The following is a 21,491-nucleotide window of genomic DNA, read 5'->3' as shown; positions in this document are numbered from 1 at the left end:
AGCAAAAGACACGTTTTTTGGGTTTAATATTTAATCAAATTAATTAAAGAGCTGGTTGGAATTGATTGGCATAGAACCATTGCTAGAGGGAATGTCCAACAGCTATGCCGTGAATTAATTCTTTATAGATTTTTCTGTTAATTGACGGTCAACATTTTCAATATTTAAAAAATGATCATGTTGTCTTTGACCAACAGTGAGTTTTTTTTTTCACTTGAAATTCCCCTAGATCGACTGACCCAACTGTTTCTACTACTGCAGAGTAAATATGACTTTACAGAATATGAAACAACTTTACTGGATTTGACATGTTGATGATGGCCCGTGTCAAGTAGAACCGGACTCACAGCGCGGACAAGTCATCGATGTCCATAACAAGATGCTTGAATGATCGTGTGGATCAGGGAAAGAAGGAGAAGAAGCAGCGACATCTGAAGCAGCCTCTTCTTCCCTCCGCAGATTTCTGAAAACAGACAACTTGACACCGAACTCGTCACGACACACTTTCAGTTCTTTTTTTATTGAGAGTTAACTTTGCACTGACACTTTCATTTACAGTTTTTGGCCACACATCAAACCGCTCTCATGGACCGACTGGGAATGTATCAAGTATTATCAATGAGTGCAAATTTCATTTTATTTCATTGTTGAAGTCTGATGTTGTTCATTAATGGACCATTAAAATAGACAAATTATATATGGATTACCAAATGGCACAGGACCATTCCCCTCATGCCATCAATCCAATTCGAATAAGAAAAGGAAAAAACAAAAGAATATAATAATAATAAAAGCATCACTCATCAGTTCTCCACATCTTGCCTGTCAGCACTGGATTAGTGCAACGCATCAACAGCATGCGTGTGCAAATCAAAAAGACCCCAGACTCTCTGCTCCCTCCGTAGCACCATGCAACCCAAAATCAGTCCCGTTGATCGAGCAGTGAAACGTCGGAGGCTTCATGAAACGTCTCAATCAGAACCTACGCCCTGTTCCAGCACCTTCACAGCTTAATGTTCCACACAGAGCGAAGAACATTCTTCGCTGTAGAGGATTTCACTTAAAAATAAGCCTCAAGCACATAAGTGACACATCCAGGATTGCATGTCACGTCTGTCTGGGTAACGTAGAGCGAGGAATTTCAACCAAAGTCAGATTTCCTTCCTCTTGGACAGGATTTTCTTTTTCTTTTTCATGCCACTTGGATTATAATTAAAAACACTCCATTAATATTACTATCCCAGTCCCAAAAGCACCATATCATATCTCAACACAAAAGGCAGTGTTCAATTCTCTTGTAAACGTCAATTTGGGGCGATAATGTTTAAAGATAACATCTGAATGATCAGCCAGGAGTCAGAGTCCTACATCACGTTTGAAGAAGTAATCAGAGGGCGACTGGCAACATTCAGATAAAGTGGTTGTTAATTATCGTTGAAACTCAAAAAGGTGAATAATTAAGCAATGACTTCATTAATATAGCCTCAAAAACATTCCTCAATAAATAAATTGGTCGAAACATGAACCTGTTCTCTCTGGGGATGAAGTCGAGTCAGATCAATCAGGGCGCAAAGGACAAACAATACTAATGTGCATCAAGAACCTCAGTGTATTTGTGGCAACAGCCAGAGTGGTGTGACCTCCATTTACCTTCATTAGAAACTCCTTTCAAAAAGTAATGACACGAATAAATACAGACAAATAAAACAAATAAGATTAACAACCGAAAAGGCACACGGACCCAAAGACTCTGGTCTCAACTGAAAGAGATTTCATCTCCGTTATAAGGAATAAAAATGGATAAATTACAGTAAAATCCCAAAAGATCTGCCCATTAACAACAGCACTCTACTAGCCATCAGTGGTGGGAGAGATATGCGAGAAACAGCAAACGTCTGCAGTTAGAAACACTTGAAGTATTGTTATTTACGGTATTTCAGCAGCTTAAGCTCAGATTCAATGTGAAAGCTAACTCATACATTCTAACCTTGAACACATTGTGGGTTAATGTGACGCTTCACAGGAAAAGCGAGGAGTTTGGAAACATTCTGGTGTAAATTAAACAAATTATACGAATGCAGTTAACTGTTGTGTTAAGTCTGACTCCAGACTTCTTTATATGTATTAACAGCTATACAGAATTGTTTAATAGATACATTTTTTTGATGTAATTATTCTGACATATTTTTTAAGAAAGTTCATAGTTCCAAAATTAGTGACAGTTTTATTTTAAAGTGCAACCCTGATGAGCGTCTTTTCATTGTGTACCCACAAAGCATTTTGTCTTTTGAAAACTGAGCCAAAGCAGCTAAAATACTGAAATATTCATATGGATGAAAGCTCCTCTCTGTTAAAGACAGAAGTTTGTGGAACGAGAAGCAGGATGTTGCACCGAGCAGGAAAATAAAGGCGATTAATCCCCCCTGGAAACAAGCACCCATGATGCTGCGGTTTCCCAGAGCGACCCCTGACCCTGCAGTGCAGAGGGACAAGACAATTCAACCTCTGTGATCATCTTGAGTATAACAAAAGAACTGATACCATCACAACATACCGATGAAGCCTGTCGCGCCAGAGTGAAGTTCACCGAGCAGACGGGCGTATCGTGGTTAGTGCGAGGCCTCCCGAACAGCAAAGATCAGTAGTGTGTTGGCTCTCGTAAAGCAGGCACAGTGTGCGTGAAGGTCCAAAACTCTGAATTAGGCCCCTCTGATTGTACAGTACGCTAACAAGCTCCAAGGTTACAGGTGTCACTGTGTTTTGGCTCTTGGGGCTATGAAAAAGCTTGTGGTTCGGGTCAGTGTGTGTGTGTTTGTGTTTGTGAATGAAGTGTGTGTGTTAACAAGGCAAGTTTGGATTTTCAGCAGCACCAAGACTTCACCCTTAACAAACTGACGAGACAAATACAGTTGGTGGGGAATAAATAAAAATAAGAATATAAAAAAAACATGTGCAGCATTTTATGTCTTATGTGTGATATCAGTAGCTCTCCATTGACGTAGTCGGTTTTAAACACTCGGTTTCAAAGAATAATTTGTCTGTTTTCAAAACAGACAAAAGTACTTAAAAAATAATAATAATTCTAGATCAAATTGCGTATGACATCATCTTTACTGGACAGAGTCTGCAGGGCTTCATATCCTCTCTAGATACAGTATATTACATACAGTAAACACTCAACCTGCTAAGACCAACATCTTTCAGTACGGCCTCCCTGACCAATGTGTTTTTCCATCAGTGCTTCGCTCTCAATGATGCTTTTCTTTCCTCTTTCCCCTTCATCACTCTCTCATCTCTATCTTATTCTATTTAATTCAACTTTCTTTCTACTCCGTCACACCAGGTGCACTTGCTCCTCCCACTCCTCAGGTGATTGGTCCACCTCCAGCTGAAGAACGAGATCTAAGTCTGTCTCCGTGGCCGGGGCAGTGTGTGCGGGGCTGGTTCCATGTTGGGAGTGTGAGCATGGGTGTGTGTGCGCTTCGTCCAGCGACAGGTCCGCCACACACCCTTCATGCACACCCTCCATCCCAGCCTCCCTGTGTTCCAGCTCTAGAGTGCTGGGCCTCATTGCCTTCGGGGCCTCCGCCCCGACACCACCTAAAAATGGACTCACTGACTCTCCGTCCGCTTCTGGCTCGCCCTCCAGGGGCTGCCAGATCGGGGCCGGGGTCACGCCCCTGGAAGTCTGGCTCTCAGTCTCAGTGTGTGTGTCAGGGGAGGACTCAGTCTCTGTGGTGGGCGGGGAGGGGATGAGGGCCAGGCTCTGGGGGTTGTTCTGCGGGTTGATGTTGTTGTTGAACCAGGCCATGATGTTGTCCAGCAGCTGGGCACTGGCTGTGGGGTCCAGGGCCTCCAGACTCTGAGGATCACTGGGCGTGAAAGGGCCCCCCGGGGGGATCACTGGTGAAAGCAGCAGCTCCGGCTCAAGCTCTGGAGACGGGAGGCACAACTGGACAGTGTCATGGGGTTCTGTTTTGGATGGACGCTCAAGAACGTAGGCAGCGGGCCGCTCCTGAGTGTAAGAGCTACTGTGTTCCGGGCAGGGGTGGTAAGAGCTGTCTGGTTTCGGGGTGCTGTCGTTGGTATCTGCGCGTTCCCGGTTATATGCACAAGGGAGGGCGGGGTTTTGTGTGGGGATTTGTATGTGATCTAGTGCGCAGGAGGCAGTCTGTTCAGTGTCAGCCAAATAAGCACTGGAGTGGCAGTAACTCTGATCTTTGCCGTCATAACGAGGATTTGTGATGGTGATATGGTCTTGTCTATGGCTGCAGTCGCTGTGAGCAGGTTCAGCGGCATAAGGAGCAGTGAGAGAGCTGTGGTTGTATGTGTGGTGCGAGCAGAGCTGTTCCTGCGTGTAAGGAGTGTTTATGTTCCCCAGTTTCATAAGGCTGTCTCCCAACTCCAGCAGCTCTGCACAGAGAGAAGGAGGCGGGGGCGGGAGGGGGATGGAGGTGGGAGCCTGGGAGGTGGAGTCTGTCCTGTGTGGGGGTCGAGGAGGATCAAGGAGAGAGGCAGGGAAGGATGACCGTCTGGCTCCTATAAGACCATCGGTGTTGAGGGAGTGCAACGCAACCTCTCCCAGGTCTCCCACTGGACCCGACCTCCTCTCCTGTCCTCTGTCCAGGGCACGCTCCAGCTCCGGCCGCCCGTCCAGCGCTCCCTCCAGGCCTCGCTCTCTGCGGGAATCCTGCAGCGACAGCTGGATGGCCAGCAGGATGTTCGGGTCGTCTTCATCCAGCGAGCCCAGCACTCTCCTACGTCCCTCGCTCCTCTCTGGAGCTTCTGGAACAGAAAATGCTGCGTTAAAACAGCGCCACTGTTTTGTGGCTTGACCGCAAATTGATCCCAGTCATTAATGCTTGTGTGTGTTTGACAGACGTGATTCATGGAGCAATAAATTCAAATCCCATTAGCTGGTTGTCTGGTGCAGTGACAAGTCAGAATTTATAAATGAGGCAGGGAGTGGAGTTGGGCTGTGATGCAAGGTCCACACAAACACACTGCTCTAAAAAACCTGATGTATATGGTACCATGCATGTGTAAATTTTTCCTGTGCAGTATACTGTATATACACTTTTTAATAATAAACGTCTCTATATAAGAACATGAAACTCTCTGTTTTCCAGACCTGTGTTGTCACTTCTCCTGCTGGTCTCTGGTGTGTTACTGTTGCTTCTGAGGTTGTGCAGACTCAGCATGTCTCCTCTGCGCCGCGGCCTGTGTCTACGACGGTACTGAATGTCAGCATAATCCTGCAGGGAGGGATTCAAACTGGGTTACTACTAAAGCAGCTCCAAGCAGCTGTGTTGCAAATCAGAATTCAGTACATGCACATGCACAAAATGCCAGGAAAATGACGGTGCGTTACCTGTGACTGTCTCTCTCTTGGATCCGCTCCCAGCACAGAGTGACGACTCCCCATCTTAAAACATACGCAAAATGAGTCAGAGGCAACTGTATTCATGCATCATATGACCTCATAAAGAAATAGGTCACAAACTGTACCAGTATGTTCTTTTAAGAAAGCAGAATTATCCTAGTAAAATGTAAAGGCAGAGTTTTAGTGTGTGGTGTGAGATTATCCGTTTACCTCAGGAGAGGCAAAGCCCAGGTATTCCCAGTCCCATGATCCTCCAGGGTAGCTGAAAGAAAAGCATAAAACAAACTTTTCTTATAGGTATTGATAACCCTACTTTGTCTCCTAAATTCCTCTCTTCTGAGAATTTCTTAACCTGAGCAAAGAAAAGACACATTTTGTTTATGTATGATCATGTTTGTCCTCACTTCCTGCGGGGAAGCTCAGGAGAGTCGTTGGGGGCCACGCCACGGGCCACAGATGCCAGGAATTCCTGCCTCTTCTGCTGGACCAGCCGGGCTGCACTGATTATCTTGTGGCACGGTGTCCTGAGGTACGGCCGGTTCACCTTCTGCGCCAGATCCTCCACCACCATCTCCAGATCAGTCTGATAAGGGACAAAATATCTTCCACTTAAGCAAAAAAAAAATGTATTTGCATTTCATATTACACTGCTCTTTTGAAACGTGGCCATAAAGAAAGTTGCTCTACCCAATATGCAGTTCCTATTTGTTGGTAAATTTCAGAAAGATGCCAGTAAAGTATATCAACATCTTGTCAAACTTCTAATTATTTCTATTTGGAAATTAACTATTCCCAGAAGATGAGAAAGATGTTGTTGAAACCCTGACCTGTCGTCTACTATTTTAAAAATACATAAAGGTGCAAAAACAAATCAACAGGCGTCTTTCTAGATCACCTGCATGAGCTCAAATATCTCTTTCTGGGTGCTGCCCGGCTGCAGAAAGAAGCCGTATGGATAAGAGCACTTCAGCACGCGGCGTGTCTTCAGCAGCTCGCACACACCGTCCTCGATGAACCGCGTGTCTGGAGGAGTGCCTTCACCTGCACCAGAAAAAAGAACCACACAAACGCACACTTATCATTACGACTGGAAGCATCGTCGAGGATGAGAACAATGCAATAATAATTACATTTATTCTGACACAGCTCTTCCCAACCACAGGATGAGCTCAGTGTAGGAGACGCTTACGGCAAATGAAGGCTCTGCTCAGCTGCTCCATCTTCTCTTTAGCCGTTTTCAACAGCTTCTGTTCCAACTAATGGACAGAGAGGAGACGTCTGATATGCAGTGATCATGATATTCAGAGGTGACCATTAACAAGTGCTTTAGCAACTCCAAACAGCTCTTAACCATTATAAAATTGTGCATGTGAACTAAAGAGAGATTTACCTTATAACTGTGTTCATGGTTCTTGAAGCGAGTGTAATAGTGCATGAAACGGTCAAGCTCCTGAAAACTTTTGTGCTTCTTTTCTGCCTGTAACACAATCAAGTTAAGGTTTGTAAGTACTTGAAAGTATTAAATGTACAATACTTAACTTCGGCCATTAGTGGTCACTCAATCGGAACAATAACAAAAGACCCATTTGCTGATGCCGTGGTTGTCTTCTCCACCATTGAATACAAATATTAACCTTACGTGACACAGGGGCGGATGAGGTTATGTTTCAGTTTTATTCCTGTTACATTTAGTCACATTCACACTCATCAAGTGATACAATTCAAACAAGTAGAAGAACAGCCAACTGGTTAGCAGTGTGTTATTTTTTTTAGGGGGGACGGGAAAAGCCACGGGTAAGGCGGATATAACGCAATTAATAGGTTACCTTGAATACAATTGAGGAATTTCCCTGGGTTGGAACATTGTTGAAAACATTTTGGATAATGTGAGTAGACAATTCAACAAAAAAAAAGTAGTATGTTTATGTCTAGTTCTTCAAGAATTGTTCCGTATTAAATCTTTAAATGTTGGTAGTCAAATAATCTTATTTGTGTACGTAATGCTGTAGGGGTTATGCATATGCTCCTCATCATGTGACAGGGGATGGCAAAGATCTCGCAGGTGGAAATCTGTACGTTGATTATATTTCATGTGCATGTGAGGGATTTATGTGATCATCTGAGTCTGTTTATTCTGTGTGTGTGTTTGTACCTCAACAGTCATCTCCTTGGACTGATCCTCTAGATTTTGGATGACTTCATAGCGAGTGCAGCGATAGTAGCCTCCTGTTGACGAGCTGTGCTTCTTCCACTCCTCCAGACAGATCCAACAGAAATCATACTTACACTACAGAGCGAGTGGGAGAGAGAAGATATTGTAGTAATCGTAACCAAACACGGTGCACAGTATGATCAACTATTGGAAATTTTAAGAATCAGTGAACAGAACCATCTATACAAAATGTTCACACATGTTCCCAGCTGACAAAGAGCTCAGTGCATATACCTTGGCACACTGCATATGATTGCAGCCCTCATTCTTCTGAATGGGCGACTTGCAGTTGGCACAGGGTTTGGAGTTGGTCAACAGCCACAGACAGTTTGCAGCATCCTCATAGGCCTCGCTCACACCTGCCACTGTGGACAGTACACACAAAACACACACCGCTCCGCTCAAGCTCAATTGTCCAACACCCGCCCTGCAGATACACCCTCCGGCACACACCCACACATTTGGCAAATATCGCTGACCTGAACACCTGCCACTATGTTGTAAATATAAATCAGACGCATCCTGTTAGGCAGCTCTGACAGCTGCGGTTAACTGTGGGGCTGGCTCACCGAGAAACAGCTCAAATGATCACTGGCAACACGAACAAGTCCTGGGAAGACAAACAATAAGAAGGACAGACTCACACTCCTCGGGCTTCATCTCTGTGACTTTCTGGAGCCAGTTCCTCCACATGTGACAGTCACATGGCTCGTGGGCCTCGCCAAGGCACTCCCTGTAAACAGGAGAAGTTGTTAATAGAGAAGAAGGATAGTGTGGATGACTTGCATATTATATTTCCTTATCCTTGCACAAGGTAGACGTGTATCTGGCTTTGCTTAGTGACACATCAGCGACACTGTCATTGATATATGTTTTAAGTGTTTATATAAAGAGATGACTTTCTGGGCATCATAACTGAGAAACGTGTGTATACAGTAGGTACACCATTCGATACCAATGCAAAAAAAACAAAAAAACATTGGCTTCATTGCCTTCAAGTAATACATAAAAAGAAAAGACTAGTTACATTATGAGATTTCAGTTATCATTGAATATATATTCAAGTGCAAAAATACTGTTATGTTTTTTTAATTTTGGCATCGACATGGTACCGGAGTATCGGTTCTCGTGACATCCCTAGTATTAACTCTTAACAGCATCATAAAGCGTACCAGCAGAAGAGGTGACCCTTGCCACAATCGACAGCTGGGGAGGGAAGTAGGGGGAAGCTGTGAGGGTCACTGTCCCCGGGGCCCGGCCGGGTGAGCCTCACTGCTCGCTCACAACGCGCTGCAGGACACCAGCGGATGGCAGGATTGTTCTCCACAAATGCCTATAAAAAAGAGAAAGAGAGCAAACAGAATAATGCCATAAGAAGTGAAGGAGGACAAACAGAGGGACCGCAAGAGCAGATGTGATTGGGCAGGGAGACAAAAACTAATCTCATACAAATATGTAGCAAAAAGTTAGGTAAGAGGCAAGGGGTTGTGTTTCTACCTTGATGTCGAACTGTAGGTACCGCTGGTCCATCTCTCTGGAAACCACACTCTCTATCACATGCACGGGCACCAACTGGTAACACTCGTACGCCGGGCAGAAAATATTGTGTGCATCACCCTCCTGAATCTTAACGTTAAGGAACCTGAGAGAAAAATACACATTTATGAACTCAAAGCAAATACAGACGTACCGTATCATACTGAAGGATGCAAGAATATTCCCATGAACACAAACACAGAAGACCGTACCCCTCCCAGCAGGCTCTGCAGAACTCATGTCCACAGGACATGTCCACTGGGTCCTCAAAGACTGAGATAGAGCAGAGACAGATTCCACACTGCAGGGAGACAAGAGGGCAAATAACACGATTTACATTATATAACGGCATAATAACACCTATAAAAATGACATATATTCCATTTTGCAAAGTCACCTCCATCATTTTTCACAGGGGAAGGAGAAAATAAAACAGACTGCAACAGTACGAGACAGGATAAGGTAATTTCCATCGAGATAATACCATCTTTTATCTGAAATGTGAATGTTTTTTTTGTATTTATATAGCGCTTTTCTAGTCTTGATGACCACTCAAAGCGCTTTACAGTACAGTTTTACATTCACCCATTCACACACACATTCATACAGTGCATCTAATCGCAGCACTTTGTTATTCTATGGGATATTATGGGATTATATGGGTTATGTGAGAGTTAAACCACAGCCAGGTTTAGCAGGCAGACAAATTAACTTAGGGTGTACAAAGTTCTGGATGAGTAATTAAACCTGCGTCAATGGAAAAAGTAGACAACAGGAGGTAATGCGCAACAACAAAGAGCAGACAGAGGAATTGCCTGGAAAGATGACCGATGACCTTCTTTTGCTCTGGTAAGATTAGACATTAACTTCCTGTAAGTGAGACGCTTGGCACTCTGTCTAAACTTTAACTAGACTGAAAGACTTTTATTAGAGGTTTGTGGTGTCTTTACACTCGTCAGTCTATTCAGTCTATTCTATAACACATGGCTACCATTCAAATAAACGGGAGATTATGAGACTGAGATCTAACCACATAGTATCTTGGATTTTTAATAATTCTGTCACCACAATCTACCCCACAATCCTTAAATAATAAACTTTGAGGAGTAACCTAGAACGTAGATGCTACATAATCATTTAGCCGTTTGTCATCACTCTGTGTCTCACCGTAGCCAGTCCTTCCTCCCCAGGTGTGAGGCAGCTGTCGGTGGGAGAAGTCAAGGTGAGCGTGAGGGGCGAGCGCGGGGTCCTAGGGGTGCGGGGTGAGGGCAGGGTGTCCCAGGCGTTGTAGCCGCTTGGCGGTGGGGTGGGCATGGCCACACCAGAGCGCTGACAGCAGCCCTCGGCGTCTGACATCCAGGCCTCCAGAAGCTTTTCTCTGTCCCAGTCTGGTAAAGGTAGTTTAGACAGGGACAATTTTTTTTAATAAATATTGAAACCTCAGCGAAAGTGGTTTACTAACATCAACTTTCTCTAAAAGACAAACGCACCATGTGCTCGGAGCAGGGCCTCGGCGGTGAAGAGGGGGGCTTGCAGCATGTCTGCCGTTTCCACGATAAGCATGTCCTTCAGCCTGCGCAGGTCCTGAAGCTTGAGTCCCTCGTAAGGCTGAATGAAGAGGAGCAAGAGAGGAGAAAAACTGTCAGAATGAGGGTAATTGAGAAGAATTTAAATAACTTCAGAATAAAAAGATACCAAACAAACACAGGAAAACCAGAAGTATGAGATGTGTTTCGTGCTTTGATAGTGAAAGTGAAAACGTGAGAAAAATGAAAAGGGCCAGGTTGTGAGGCAGTGATCATGGGGGGGTGTCTTAGTCGGAATGAGTTTAAATATTAGCATAGTTTTGGCTGCAGGATGAAAACATCAAACTGCTATCAGTTGGCATCAGCCACTGCTCCACAAAAGTGCTGGTGCTATTTGTAAGAACCTGTTTTGACATGTGAGGAGAGAAGTTTATGAGCACAAACTGTTTTTTTATTGACGAATTGGTGACATATCTCTTAATCACTTGCTTACTTTGTGGATTAATTGAGTCATTGTTTAGTCTACGAAACTTCAGAATGATATTAGGAATGCCGACAACAACCAGGAACCACAGTCATGCTCCACATCCTCATATTTGAGAAGCTGGAACCAGAAAATGATCATCATTGCAGCTCTTGAGTGTGTGTCTGTGGGAAGTACATGCATGTAGCTTTTTATTCTCTTATGTTTCTTACTTACACTTTTGTGTGTGAGCTTGTTGTTGTGTTACTTTGGTGGCTATATCTAAAATATATCTAAAAACTAAATTAATTTGCTGACTGAGTAAGATTTGTGATTAAAAAGCATAGAAATAACACCTTCATTATAAAAGTCGCGCCAGCAGCCTCCCCCCCCAGATCTCGTAACGGTTGTCTCACCTCCTTGAATTGCAGCAGGTTGGTTTCACCATGTGCATCTGTGTTTGACTGCTGAGATGTAGAGGAGGAAAAAACCATCTGCGACTCCAGGCTGAGGGCCAGCTCAGTGTGGTGATGCCGCTCTGCGTGGTCACACGGCGTCAGCTTGTCCTCGTCCTCGACAAAAAGGTCTGCCTCACTCTGGATTAGCAGCTAGAGGAAGGGATAAGGAGGGAGATGAGAGAGAGAGAACAATAGACATTATACACAAATAAAAAGGAAGGGGAAGAGAGAAAGAGTAAAAAATATGTGATGGTAGAAGACAGAGAAACATAAGAGATGGGGGGAAGGGAAGAGAAACTTGTTTACTTTTTCTTTACGTTATGTGGGTTGTTTTTACCCAGACCGAGCTCGATTGTTTTTTAATTCAAGATGCAGATTTTTTCCCCAATTCAAAAGCTGTAAAATCTAAAAAAAAAAAAGCAAGTAAGCACTACTTGGGTCTGACAGTAATGCAACACAAAACAGATGCTCACAACACAAAGACAGACATAATGCTCAGCCCACTTCTTTCACTGGCTGTAAAATCTTTTGCCAAATCCAATCCTAAAGCAAACACAGACAGATCTGCCGAACAGAAACGATTACTCGTCCTAATGTGGGTTTGAATTTCAGAGCACTTCCTCTCACCTCCACACAGCTCTTCATGCCTGCAGCAGATGCGTAGTGCAGACAGGTGCTGTGGTGGTTGTCGGTGGCATTGACGTTAGCTTTCTCGTACTGGCCTCCCTCCAGCCTGGCTCCGGTCCAGCTGAGGATCATCTGACAGCGGGGGAAACCCACAAATACACATTAATTTGATGTCAACTTGAATGGAAGCAATGACGTTATAGGATAGGATACAAAGCAACATGCAAGTGTGTACGCTGGAGTTTGTACCTGCAAGCAGTCTGCACGGCGCTGCTCGTCCCTCTGTGGCCGGGCCAGTCGTGGTGACAGCGCGCCCTCTGGCAGCAGTAGGATCTGCGGCCCTTGGCACAACACATGGAGGCACGTCTCATTGTGCACGTTGCGCTTGTTGGGGTTCCCCTCTTTGCTGAACAGGAACGACCTTAAAAATGCAGGCAAGAAAGAAGGGTCGTTGAATAAAAGAGAAGATATACAAAGTGGAGGAAAAAAGTTAAGAGACTAAACGCTCTCATCACTAAACGCTCTTGCATCTTGTATTTCCTTCTTCTACGTGTACAGCACCTCTTTTTCATATTTTGTGTCTGTTGTATATTGGAAGTGTATTCTCAGAGTTCATACAAAGGGGCTGGCCAGAATAATTCTGCAGATTTGTGTTCTCACATCCTGCCCCTCCCCATAATTTCAGAAGATTATCCGGAGTTCGACGTGGGTCTAAAAAGCAGCTACACAAATATGTGGAGGAGGAAGAGGAAGATGGATAATGAAAGTGAGGTGGACTGTGAGATGAATGTTGGTGGGGAGCAAGAAAGCCAGAGAGGGGAGAGAGAAGAAAGATTGCAGAATATTGACTATTTCTGTTTAACATCTCTGAGATAATGGACATGCTGGCTGGCGGACGTGAACACACACACATACACACAAACACACTCTGATGGTGATGGATGTGCCAGTTGCACTGGGAGCCCAGCTGTGGTTGCAGTTTCCTCTCTGCTCTTTGTCTTTCAAAACCTCCATTTGCTAATTAGCTTTTCCACTTTTTATAATTTGGCCCCACCTATTCTGTTTCTCCCCCTTCAAGATCTTGTTTTCCCTTTCTTTCAATTCGATCCTTTATTTAGTTCTCCCCCTCCTCTACAATGAGCTTTTTCTTTGTCTCTGGTCTTACTCTACATCATGGCAGTTTTGTATGTTAACATGCAGAGACGTTTTTTTTTTCTATAACATGAACCAATGCAAATGACTACATAAAAGGAAACTAATAGGATGACATTGGATTTCCACTCGTTGAATCCATTACTAAATGTTGTAAATCACATTTGGAACCAGCAGCAGCCACTTGTGAAAGTGGGTCTGATTGTGGCCTCATTGTGCCGCCCTTCAGCCTATTCTTCCACCGCTGTCCTGCTCTTGCACTCATGACCTTCTTATCCTCTCTACCACAAGCCACCGCTAATTTACCCTCACAGGAATAATCACTTAACTACAACTGAACAACCCCTTCGACCCCACAAACACACGCGCACTCACACAGACCCACTCACAGAGCTGCCTGTTCAGGATGGATGGCCCTAATATCTGTCTACGAGAAACAACAGGCGAGGGGTTGTCACGTTGTGCTGCAACAGTCGAGCCCTGAAACTGTTCACACGGGGCAATGCTTTGACAATGGCAGGAAACTTCAGAGGAGAAACACAAAACATTTAAGGGGAAAATTTAAAAAGGGAAGAAGAAGCTATACAGGGTAGAATACATTTAATATCTTTGCTATTTACATGTTTTTAATACTGTGTAATCACTTGCTGTGGAGGAAGCACAACACTTCCTTAACTACACCCAGTTCCCCCAGTAATATATCTACTTCTTATTTCCCAATTTGCACATCTCATGTGATTACAAGCCAATCCAGCCCACAGAGACGACTCGAGGACAGAGAAATAAACACGGAGATAGATACATGTTAAAAATAATCTGGAAAACAAGACTGCATCCAGCAGCCCACGCCCGATCTCCGGGAGTCTTTATTTTGTCTGAGATTTCTCCGTCGTCTCTCTGCCTGCCTCTGTCCAATTGAGCGGTTGGAACAAAGGAGCATTTCCTCTTGATGCTTATCAGCGGCCGAGAGCTACATTCAGCACGTCTCTGACCCATTATAGGTTAGTGGGAAGGGACACAAATAGCACACCAATTGATTCACTGCGTTACATCCACGGACTTGGTCACATTAAGCAGATGTGGAGTCACAGTTGCCCTCTCTCCCTCCTCAGAACACATACGCACATGCAGATGCACATATAATTGACTGGCCTTTTCGAACAGCTTCCTCTGACAGCCCCCCCCCCCCCCCCTCTGATCATGGAAAGAAAGGGCAACAGAGAGGAGGAGGAGGTGAGGACGGCTATTGAGTCACTGAATCAGCTGTCTTGGTCATGGCCAGCAGCATAATTATCCCTGCAGGGGGTAAAACGACACACTGATGTCTTGCCCTCCATATGTTTTTCAGATTGACCCCTTTCCTTCGGTCATGTTACACTCCTATATAACTGCTCTCATGACATTTTCCAAGGAAGAGTATGTTGGTTTGTGTGTGTCTGTGTCATTACTCTTTAGTCTGACCTGCTCTGTTTCAAAGGTCCACGCCCACGTATGAAGACTAAAGCCCAGTTTAAGGTGACCCTGATGATATCATTAGAAAGAGCTGCAGAGGACCCCAACACAATGTTTGAACATCATGTGTTTAAAAACTGGCCAACACAGTTTATAAATGAGTGTTGAGCTCCTCATCCACTAGTCTAAAAAAAAAAAATCAACATCTGGCTTTTGTCTTCACCGGGAACGGATACAATTAGCATTCACACCCGGGTCAAATGACTCGCCAGTAGGAACGGCTTTTTAATCGTCTTATGGAAACATCCGGGTGAATGTGCCAGTTTCTTCATCACCGTTCTTATTTCTGGACACCGACGGTGCAACTTTTCCGTAGTGACACATGCATTGAATTTCTGGTTGCTGGCGCCTGAATGGCTACGAACATTTTTGTGTACTTACTGTTTTCACATTTTGGAAACAATGTGCAACAGCGATTTAGTACTGATGCAGCACTGGCAATGTTTAACATGACTCACGGGGGGGGGGGGGGGGCAGCTCTTCTACTGGCAAAGGGACAGGATTGTTTAAAAAGCCTGTGTATAGTATACCTGTTAATATTGGTGCAAAAGAGTACAGCGATGGTGCAATTGCCACTTTTCCCTGTGGCTGATAAACTATTTTTGCATTCAACATCATTTACATGAACAATAAAAGCAACCGGGCTTCTTGTGCATCTGTAAAGCAAGCTGCCTTATTTGCCCTTAAAACCCAATTACAAAAATTGTGACTCTGAAAGCTGACTTTCTGCTAAGTATTATTCAATTTAATATGACTCACTGCCTTTGTAACTCCATTAGACAACTGCATAACAGCATTATAAACCAGGGCCTCAAGAATGATTCAATTGAATTCTCAAACAAATCCAAACCCAGAAAAAATGAAAAAGCCACGAGTTTTACCTGAGCAGACGTGTCATGGCGTGGCGGCAGACATAGTGCAGCGCCGTGTTGTGCTGGTACTGCTCTCCATACGATGCGTTTGGGTCCAGGCCATCCCTGAACTGAGGGTTGCCCTCATACAGCTGCCAGGCCAGGGCCTCGTCGCCACCCACCAGGGCCTTGCGGAACTTGGTGGCTGTGTTGCCCATGGCTTCAAGCTTGCGAAAGGCCGCCTGAAAGGGAGCTGTGGCAGATGCCCGTCTGCCTGCTTGCCTGCCTGCCTACGTCTCCCTCCTCCTCCTCTTCCTCCTCCCCCGTTCACCACAGGTGACAACTTAGAGCAACATGGTTCAGCGTTATCCTGCCCTGCAAGTGAGAGAGAGAGAGGTTAAGATTGATTGGAGGAAAAGAAAGGTGGAGAGACAAAAAACGAGAAGAGGAAAGAATAGAAATAATGAGGGGAAAAAGGAAGGTATGAAAAAGGAGAAAAAATGAAAATAACAACACAGAAGATTGGAGCTGAGGAGGAAGGGAGGGAGGTGGAAGGAGAGAGAGTGGCTCAATCAATCAGTCCATCCATCGATCAGTTGATGTGCTGCAGCAAGGATGTTATCTTACCAGAAATAGAGGAGGGGGGAAACAGAGGGACAGAAGAAAGAAGCTAGAAAGACACAGAGATAATTATACAGCCGGCAGGCCACAGAGGAAGGTTAATGATATCCAAACCATCGATTGGGTAGTCAGTTGATGAAAAGCATGGTCAATATTACCTCAGCTGGCCACTGCGAGTTCAGTCCGGTTCTGAGTTAAGAGTTTAGACGTACTGTATAACTGAAGATACAAGTGTGAATGTGTGAAGCCATGCGGCACTAACACACTGGGGCCAAAACCAGTTTTACTTTGCCTCCCAGGTGCTAAACCAAAGAATCACAAGAATCTATGGTCGCTGCAGCTGAGTTTACCTGCCTAGCAACAGCTTATAACCCTCCTGTAAGTAATCACCATCTTTTCATTATCTCCCTGTGAATTTAACTCACTAAAATGACATGATAAGCATTATTTATACCCCATAACAACTCCTGCGCGCATACCTCCACCAAGGCCTAATAGTCCCCATAAATTGTATCAAACTGCACCACATTGCACACTTATAAGGGAAAATGTCAACAACAACTACTAACACCCTATCTTACTGACTTAAAGAAAGTGAAGACAAAATTCTGGATCAGCCCCCCGATAAAGAGCCGCACCAACATTTAATGAGTTCCTACTTGACCCATACCTCAACCACGAGCTTTAGTGATGATCCAAACAGTAGTTTTTGCATATTCTTCCTCACATAAAAAAAACACCAACAAACAAAAGGAAAGGGGGGGAAAACATAACCTCCTCGGCTGAGGTACTAACAAATGCAACACTAAGGTGAAAACAGTGCAGTAGAAGAAACAGGTGTTTGTCATGTATTGTCCATAATCATGTTCTGCTTCGTTTCCTTCCCTTTCCACCTCTCGGTCTTTCCATCTCTCTCACACGCACAAACATACATGCACATATGTCCCGTCTTTAAGCACACACACCATTACACCCTGTAATGAGTTGAGTCAGTGGATGTGCCTGCTTGTGTGTGTATTGGGCCGTTGAGAGTATCATTACAGTCTTCATTCTATGGCCATCTGTCTGGGCCTCACAAAGAGCCTCTTTTAGCCCTGGCTACAGTTGGCCACTGGCTGGCCGGGCTCGAGAACATTTGAATAACGCGGCTGGCTGCCTCCCCTCATCTGCCTCCCATGTCTGTGTGGTGACAGACAGGGAGAACAGACCCTGACAGAGGAAGACATACGGGTCGCACAGTAGCTGCCACCGCTGACAAATAACAGCCGATATTTTGTGAGTTGTGCTCCTGTGATGGATGCAGTGGACTGGATCTTGTGTGTGCGTGTGTTTGTGTATATCTGGAGGGGTGGTGGTGGTGGTGCTGATGGAAGTTTACTATAGTTAATAGGTCAGTCTGTCTGCTTGTTTCTCTGTTTTGGTCACACTGGTTTACTTCCAGTTCACTTCACTCTTCTGTGCATCCCTGCCTCTCTTTCTGTCTCTCATACTAAATAAGGACAGGAGGTCTGGACTGGTGTTGTGCCAGTGTAAAAATGTCCATACCGGTTTGGTTTCAAGCCAAATACCAGACTGAACCAGACGTTTTACCACAAGGCATCGCACTTGATTACCCCCCGAATGGAACACGAGTCCACGAATAGGGTGTGGCCACTCCAGTCCACTAGGTTGCAGTAATGCTACTCAAACCCGATATAAACATTAATGAAGATAAAGCGGAGAATGAAGCACGACCACGATCAGCAGGACAATTTAGTGTCATGCTGGCTAAAGACGAACATTATTTTGTGCTAAGAAAAAGAGCTTTGCTACTTCCTGTATTATTGCCTTTAGCATCACATCCATTAATATAGAAATGAGTATTGTTGAAAAAGCAATTTGCAATTTGTTGAATTTCTTGTTCACAGTATTATCAACTTATTAATTAATAGGATACATCAACGCTTCACTAACCCATGTGAACAAAAAATGTATATATTTAGCAAATTTATATGAAAGGTCATGAGTGCCATATACTCACATTACTCTGGCCTCCAGGACAATTCCTTAATTAATTCAATTATTATTTTAATGACTCGACTCCTATGTTCTTTATTAATTTAACATCATTCCAATGTCTAAAATCTTTGTATCTATTTTCTTTTTGCTTCCTTTAAGCAAATGATAATTAAATGTATCCAGTTTAAAAAGTCCAGTGGTGTGAATCTGTTTGGGACATGAAACCTGACTTGAACTGTTATCCTACAGTATTGAGTTTGTCACTGTACTTATCTTACATGCATCATAAAGAAAGTTGGTTTAGAAAGAGGCCTGGTGTGAGAACAGTCTGAGTTTCTCAGCATCGCAGCTGTCGAGTCTAAGTCCTCATAAAGTCTCCTTCACTTTCATGACATTTTCCAACAAGCTCGTGGAAAAGTCCCAACAAGGGGACATTCTTTTCAACCACAGCCACTGTGTTTTTTTTAATTTTATTTCTCACAACCACTTAACTCTTTGCACCGAACACTTAAATCCTGTCTGGCAGTCAGCCTTAAAAGTCTACAGTCAAGGCAGCTATTTCCAATGCAGACAGCAATTTACATTATGACAAGATCACTCTTCAATCATTCTTTTACAAAAAATATGGACATTTATGGTGACATTCATGTGTGACTGAGGTTCAACCAAAAGATTAGTAATGGATTAACGACCTCAATGTTTTTTCAATATTTAATTTAGTGCATGAAATAGCAGAAAATTGTGAAAAAATGGCCATCACAACTTCCTAAAGCAAAAGAGAAAATCCTGTTCTGCTTGGGAAGCCCTCTTAAACATAACCATTTCCTGTTTGCTGTGATATGAGAACAAAGAAACACTTTTGTGAAGATTGATCTTGGGAGTGTTTGGCAGTTTTTCATCAATGACCAAAATCACTAAAAGATTACATTTTACACAATTAAAACATTGTTGAAAACAGTCACTGGTTGCAGTCCTGCAATGGGAAGAGCCTGTCACACTGAGATAATAATACTATTGTACTGATAAGCATCCCTGCTCTGAGATAGGTTACAGATACAGCAATGATTGATGGCAGACTTTACTGAAAGAATTCCAAACAAGAACATAGCATTTCAGCTCCAAAGCCTATAGAGCCATATCAACAGTCACTACTCCGGTAATATCAGCACATTGGTCTGTTCTGGAAAAGCACATTTCAGTTGTTTTGATACGATGTGTGCCCGGTCATAACCTGAGCTAAGACGCCACATGCCATTCCACACTCCCGTCTGAGGACCAAAGGTGACACCGCCCTTTCTGTCAGGGCACCTGCTGTCTGAAACAATCTCCCTGAGGAGAAGTGTCAGTCAAACACCATACCATCCTTTAAATAACTCAGAAAAACACGGTTCTTAGGGTGTGCTCTCTCAGGTTTTAATCTAGTTTCGATATAACTGTCTACTTTAATCATTACCTCCACCAAGGAGGTAATGATTCAATGATTTCACCCCTGTCTGTTAGTCTGTAAGCAGCGACTGGACGGATAACTATGCAGATCCAAATAGAAATCTGGATCTATAGAATTTAAATATGTTTCACGAGGGGACTGTTGGGCCTTGGTGGATGAATGCACTACACTGAGTGCTAGTTTTGATTTTTTACTTAGAGTCTATCTAAAGAGTTTTGTAATGTTTTATTCTAACTGTTTTTTACAATAACAGTAAAACATGTGTCTGTGCTCTCAAACTGTGTGATCTTCAGACTGCCTTCGATCGTTTCCAGTTGTCTTCACTTCTACCTTGTAAAGCAGCATGTAACTGTGTTGTTTGAAAGCTGCCATATAAGTACAGTATTACTTTGAGTGCAGCCTGTCTCTGAGACAAAAGCCAGCCACTGTGCTGTCATTGTTCACATCACAACTTGCAGTCAGCTGATAAACATTAACAGCTTAACCAGCAGAATGGGTGGATGGTGCTGCTGCTGCAGGGACAAAGTCAGGTTGTCAGAAGAGACATCAAACTTCTGCGGGAGAGTTCGAGTCCGGCGAGAGGCACTCATGAACCACAGAGCAACTTACCCCTGCATTTAATTAGCTGGGTCACCGTGTGTGGGCTCAGCATCCAGGTCAGACCTCGTGTGGTTCTCCCCGTAGAAGTGTGTCAGCGTGAAATGGAGCAAAAAACAAACAGCAGCCGACTTCTCTGTGTGTTTGTGTCCATGCGGCCCCTCGGGTTAAAGCTCCTTTGTTCAACACATACTGTCAGCGCCAGTGAATGAGCAAACCAGCTGGACAGCCACCGCTGGGCGAAGCGCTGCCCACCAGGAAAAAAAGCGCTTCAACTCGGGTGTTGCCGCCGCTTCTCCTGTGCGCCCGTGGGGGAACGTTCCCACCCCGGAGAAGCACACCTTCCTGCGGGTGCCGAAGCTAGCAGCACCGCCTGTGTCAGGTTAGCGCGTCGCGTTAGCCTCAACTACCTCCGGTGGGGACAACACCGAAATCACCGTTTTACTCACACGGTCGTCTCACTCGGTCACTGGTCGTACACTCGGGAACTGGCGAACGTCGAGGGCCATCGTCCTTATCGCTGTCACTCGCAGCCTCGGTGGCTTTCCCGCTGGACCATCCTCTCTGCCACCGCCGGAGCCGGCGAGGACAACGGTGATGCTGCCGCTGGGAGTGAAGAGGAGCCGCCGATCTGCGCCGACTGTTGTTGTTGCTGCCAGAAAGGAAGGAGCTCTGCGCATGCGCGGACGGCAACTGTCACACCGAGGGCTCTCACCTGATTGGCTCCTGGTTTTGATAACAAGGAAACCAAAACTCTTTATTTCTTTTATTTGGTAAAAAATTATTATAATTAATCCAAAAAAGAAAATTAACAAAATACAAACCACTCTTCATTTAAATCTGAATTAAACATCTTTGAAGTATGTCAACACAAAAACCAGCTGTACTGATCCAAAGAAGTAAATCTACCTTACTCCATGATTAGACCTGGTTTATTGCTATGTTTTTATCTGTTCATTTGCTTTTATTTATGTATGACTAATTTAATTTATTCATTTATTTTTATAATTTTGCTATGTTGCTGAATCACAATATTGTCTAGTTATTGTTTCAATTTTCAAGTTGAATTTGGCCAGTTTTTGATTTGAAATAACGTTGCGTAAAATGG

General features: G+C 44.1%; 1 protein-coding gene across 2 annotated transcripts; it reads right to left on the bottom strand.

Annotated features, from left to right (window-relative positions):
- Nucleotides 1-501: 501 nt before the first annotated feature.
- LOC133972455 (ankyrin repeat and IBR domain-containing protein 1-like) lies at nucleotides 502-21,082 on the bottom strand. 2 transcript variants are annotated; one of them, XM_062409924.1, is made up of 21 exons: nucleotides 20,396-21,082; nucleotides 15,751-16,095; nucleotides 12,455-12,626; nucleotides 12,206-12,337; nucleotides 11,537-11,728; nucleotides 10,622-10,739; nucleotides 10,299-10,519; nucleotides 9,344-9,432; nucleotides 9,093-9,237; nucleotides 8,768-8,928; nucleotides 8,240-8,328; nucleotides 7,830-7,960; nucleotides 7,536-7,670; nucleotides 6,774-6,860; nucleotides 6,573-6,639; nucleotides 6,279-6,424; nucleotides 5,788-5,966; nucleotides 5,594-5,645; nucleotides 5,372-5,425; nucleotides 5,132-5,255; nucleotides 502-4,785 (listed from the first exon to the last, which is right to left on the bottom strand). In XM_062409924.1, exons 2-21 carry the CDS (start codon nucleotides 15,936-15,938, stop codon nucleotides 3,335-3,337), a joined length of 3,933 nt encoding a protein of 1,310 aa, XP_062265908.1. In that variant the 5' UTR covers nucleotides 15,939-16,095; nucleotides 20,396-21,082; the 3' UTR covers nucleotides 502-3,334. The 2 variants fall into 2 exon arrangements, with proteins under 2 accessions (XP_062265908.1, XP_062265909.1); XM_062409925.1 differs by having other exon boundaries at nucleotides 20,833-21,082.
- Between the last annotated feature and the right edge of the window lie 409 nt (nucleotides 21,083-21,491).

Source organism: Platichthys flesus, chromosome 17 (assembly GCF_949316205.1).
Source record: "Platichthys flesus chromosome 17, fPlaFle2.1, whole genome shotgun sequence".
Taxonomy (NCBI): domain Eukaryota; kingdom Metazoa; phylum Chordata; class Actinopteri; order Pleuronectiformes; family Pleuronectidae; genus Platichthys; species Platichthys flesus.
The sequence above is the reverse complement of the archived record's forward strand: the minus strand, read 5'-3'. Positions and strand labels throughout refer to the sequence as shown.

Bases quoted from the DNA above. Each gene is read 5' to 3' on its own strand.
- LOC133972455 (XM_062409924.1), bottom strand. From the start codon at position 15,938: ATGGGCAACACAGCCACCAAGTTCCGCAAGGCCCTGGTGGGTGGCGAC. The intron at 8,929-9,092 runs GTAGAAACACAA...TCTTTTTTATAG, and splicing joins ACCTACAGTTCGACATCAAG to GCATTTGTGGAGAACAATCC. The intron at 8,329-8,767 runs GTACGCTTTATG...TCCTGTTTACAG, and splicing joins AAGGGTCACCTCTTCTGCTG to GGAGTGCCTTGGCGAGGCCC.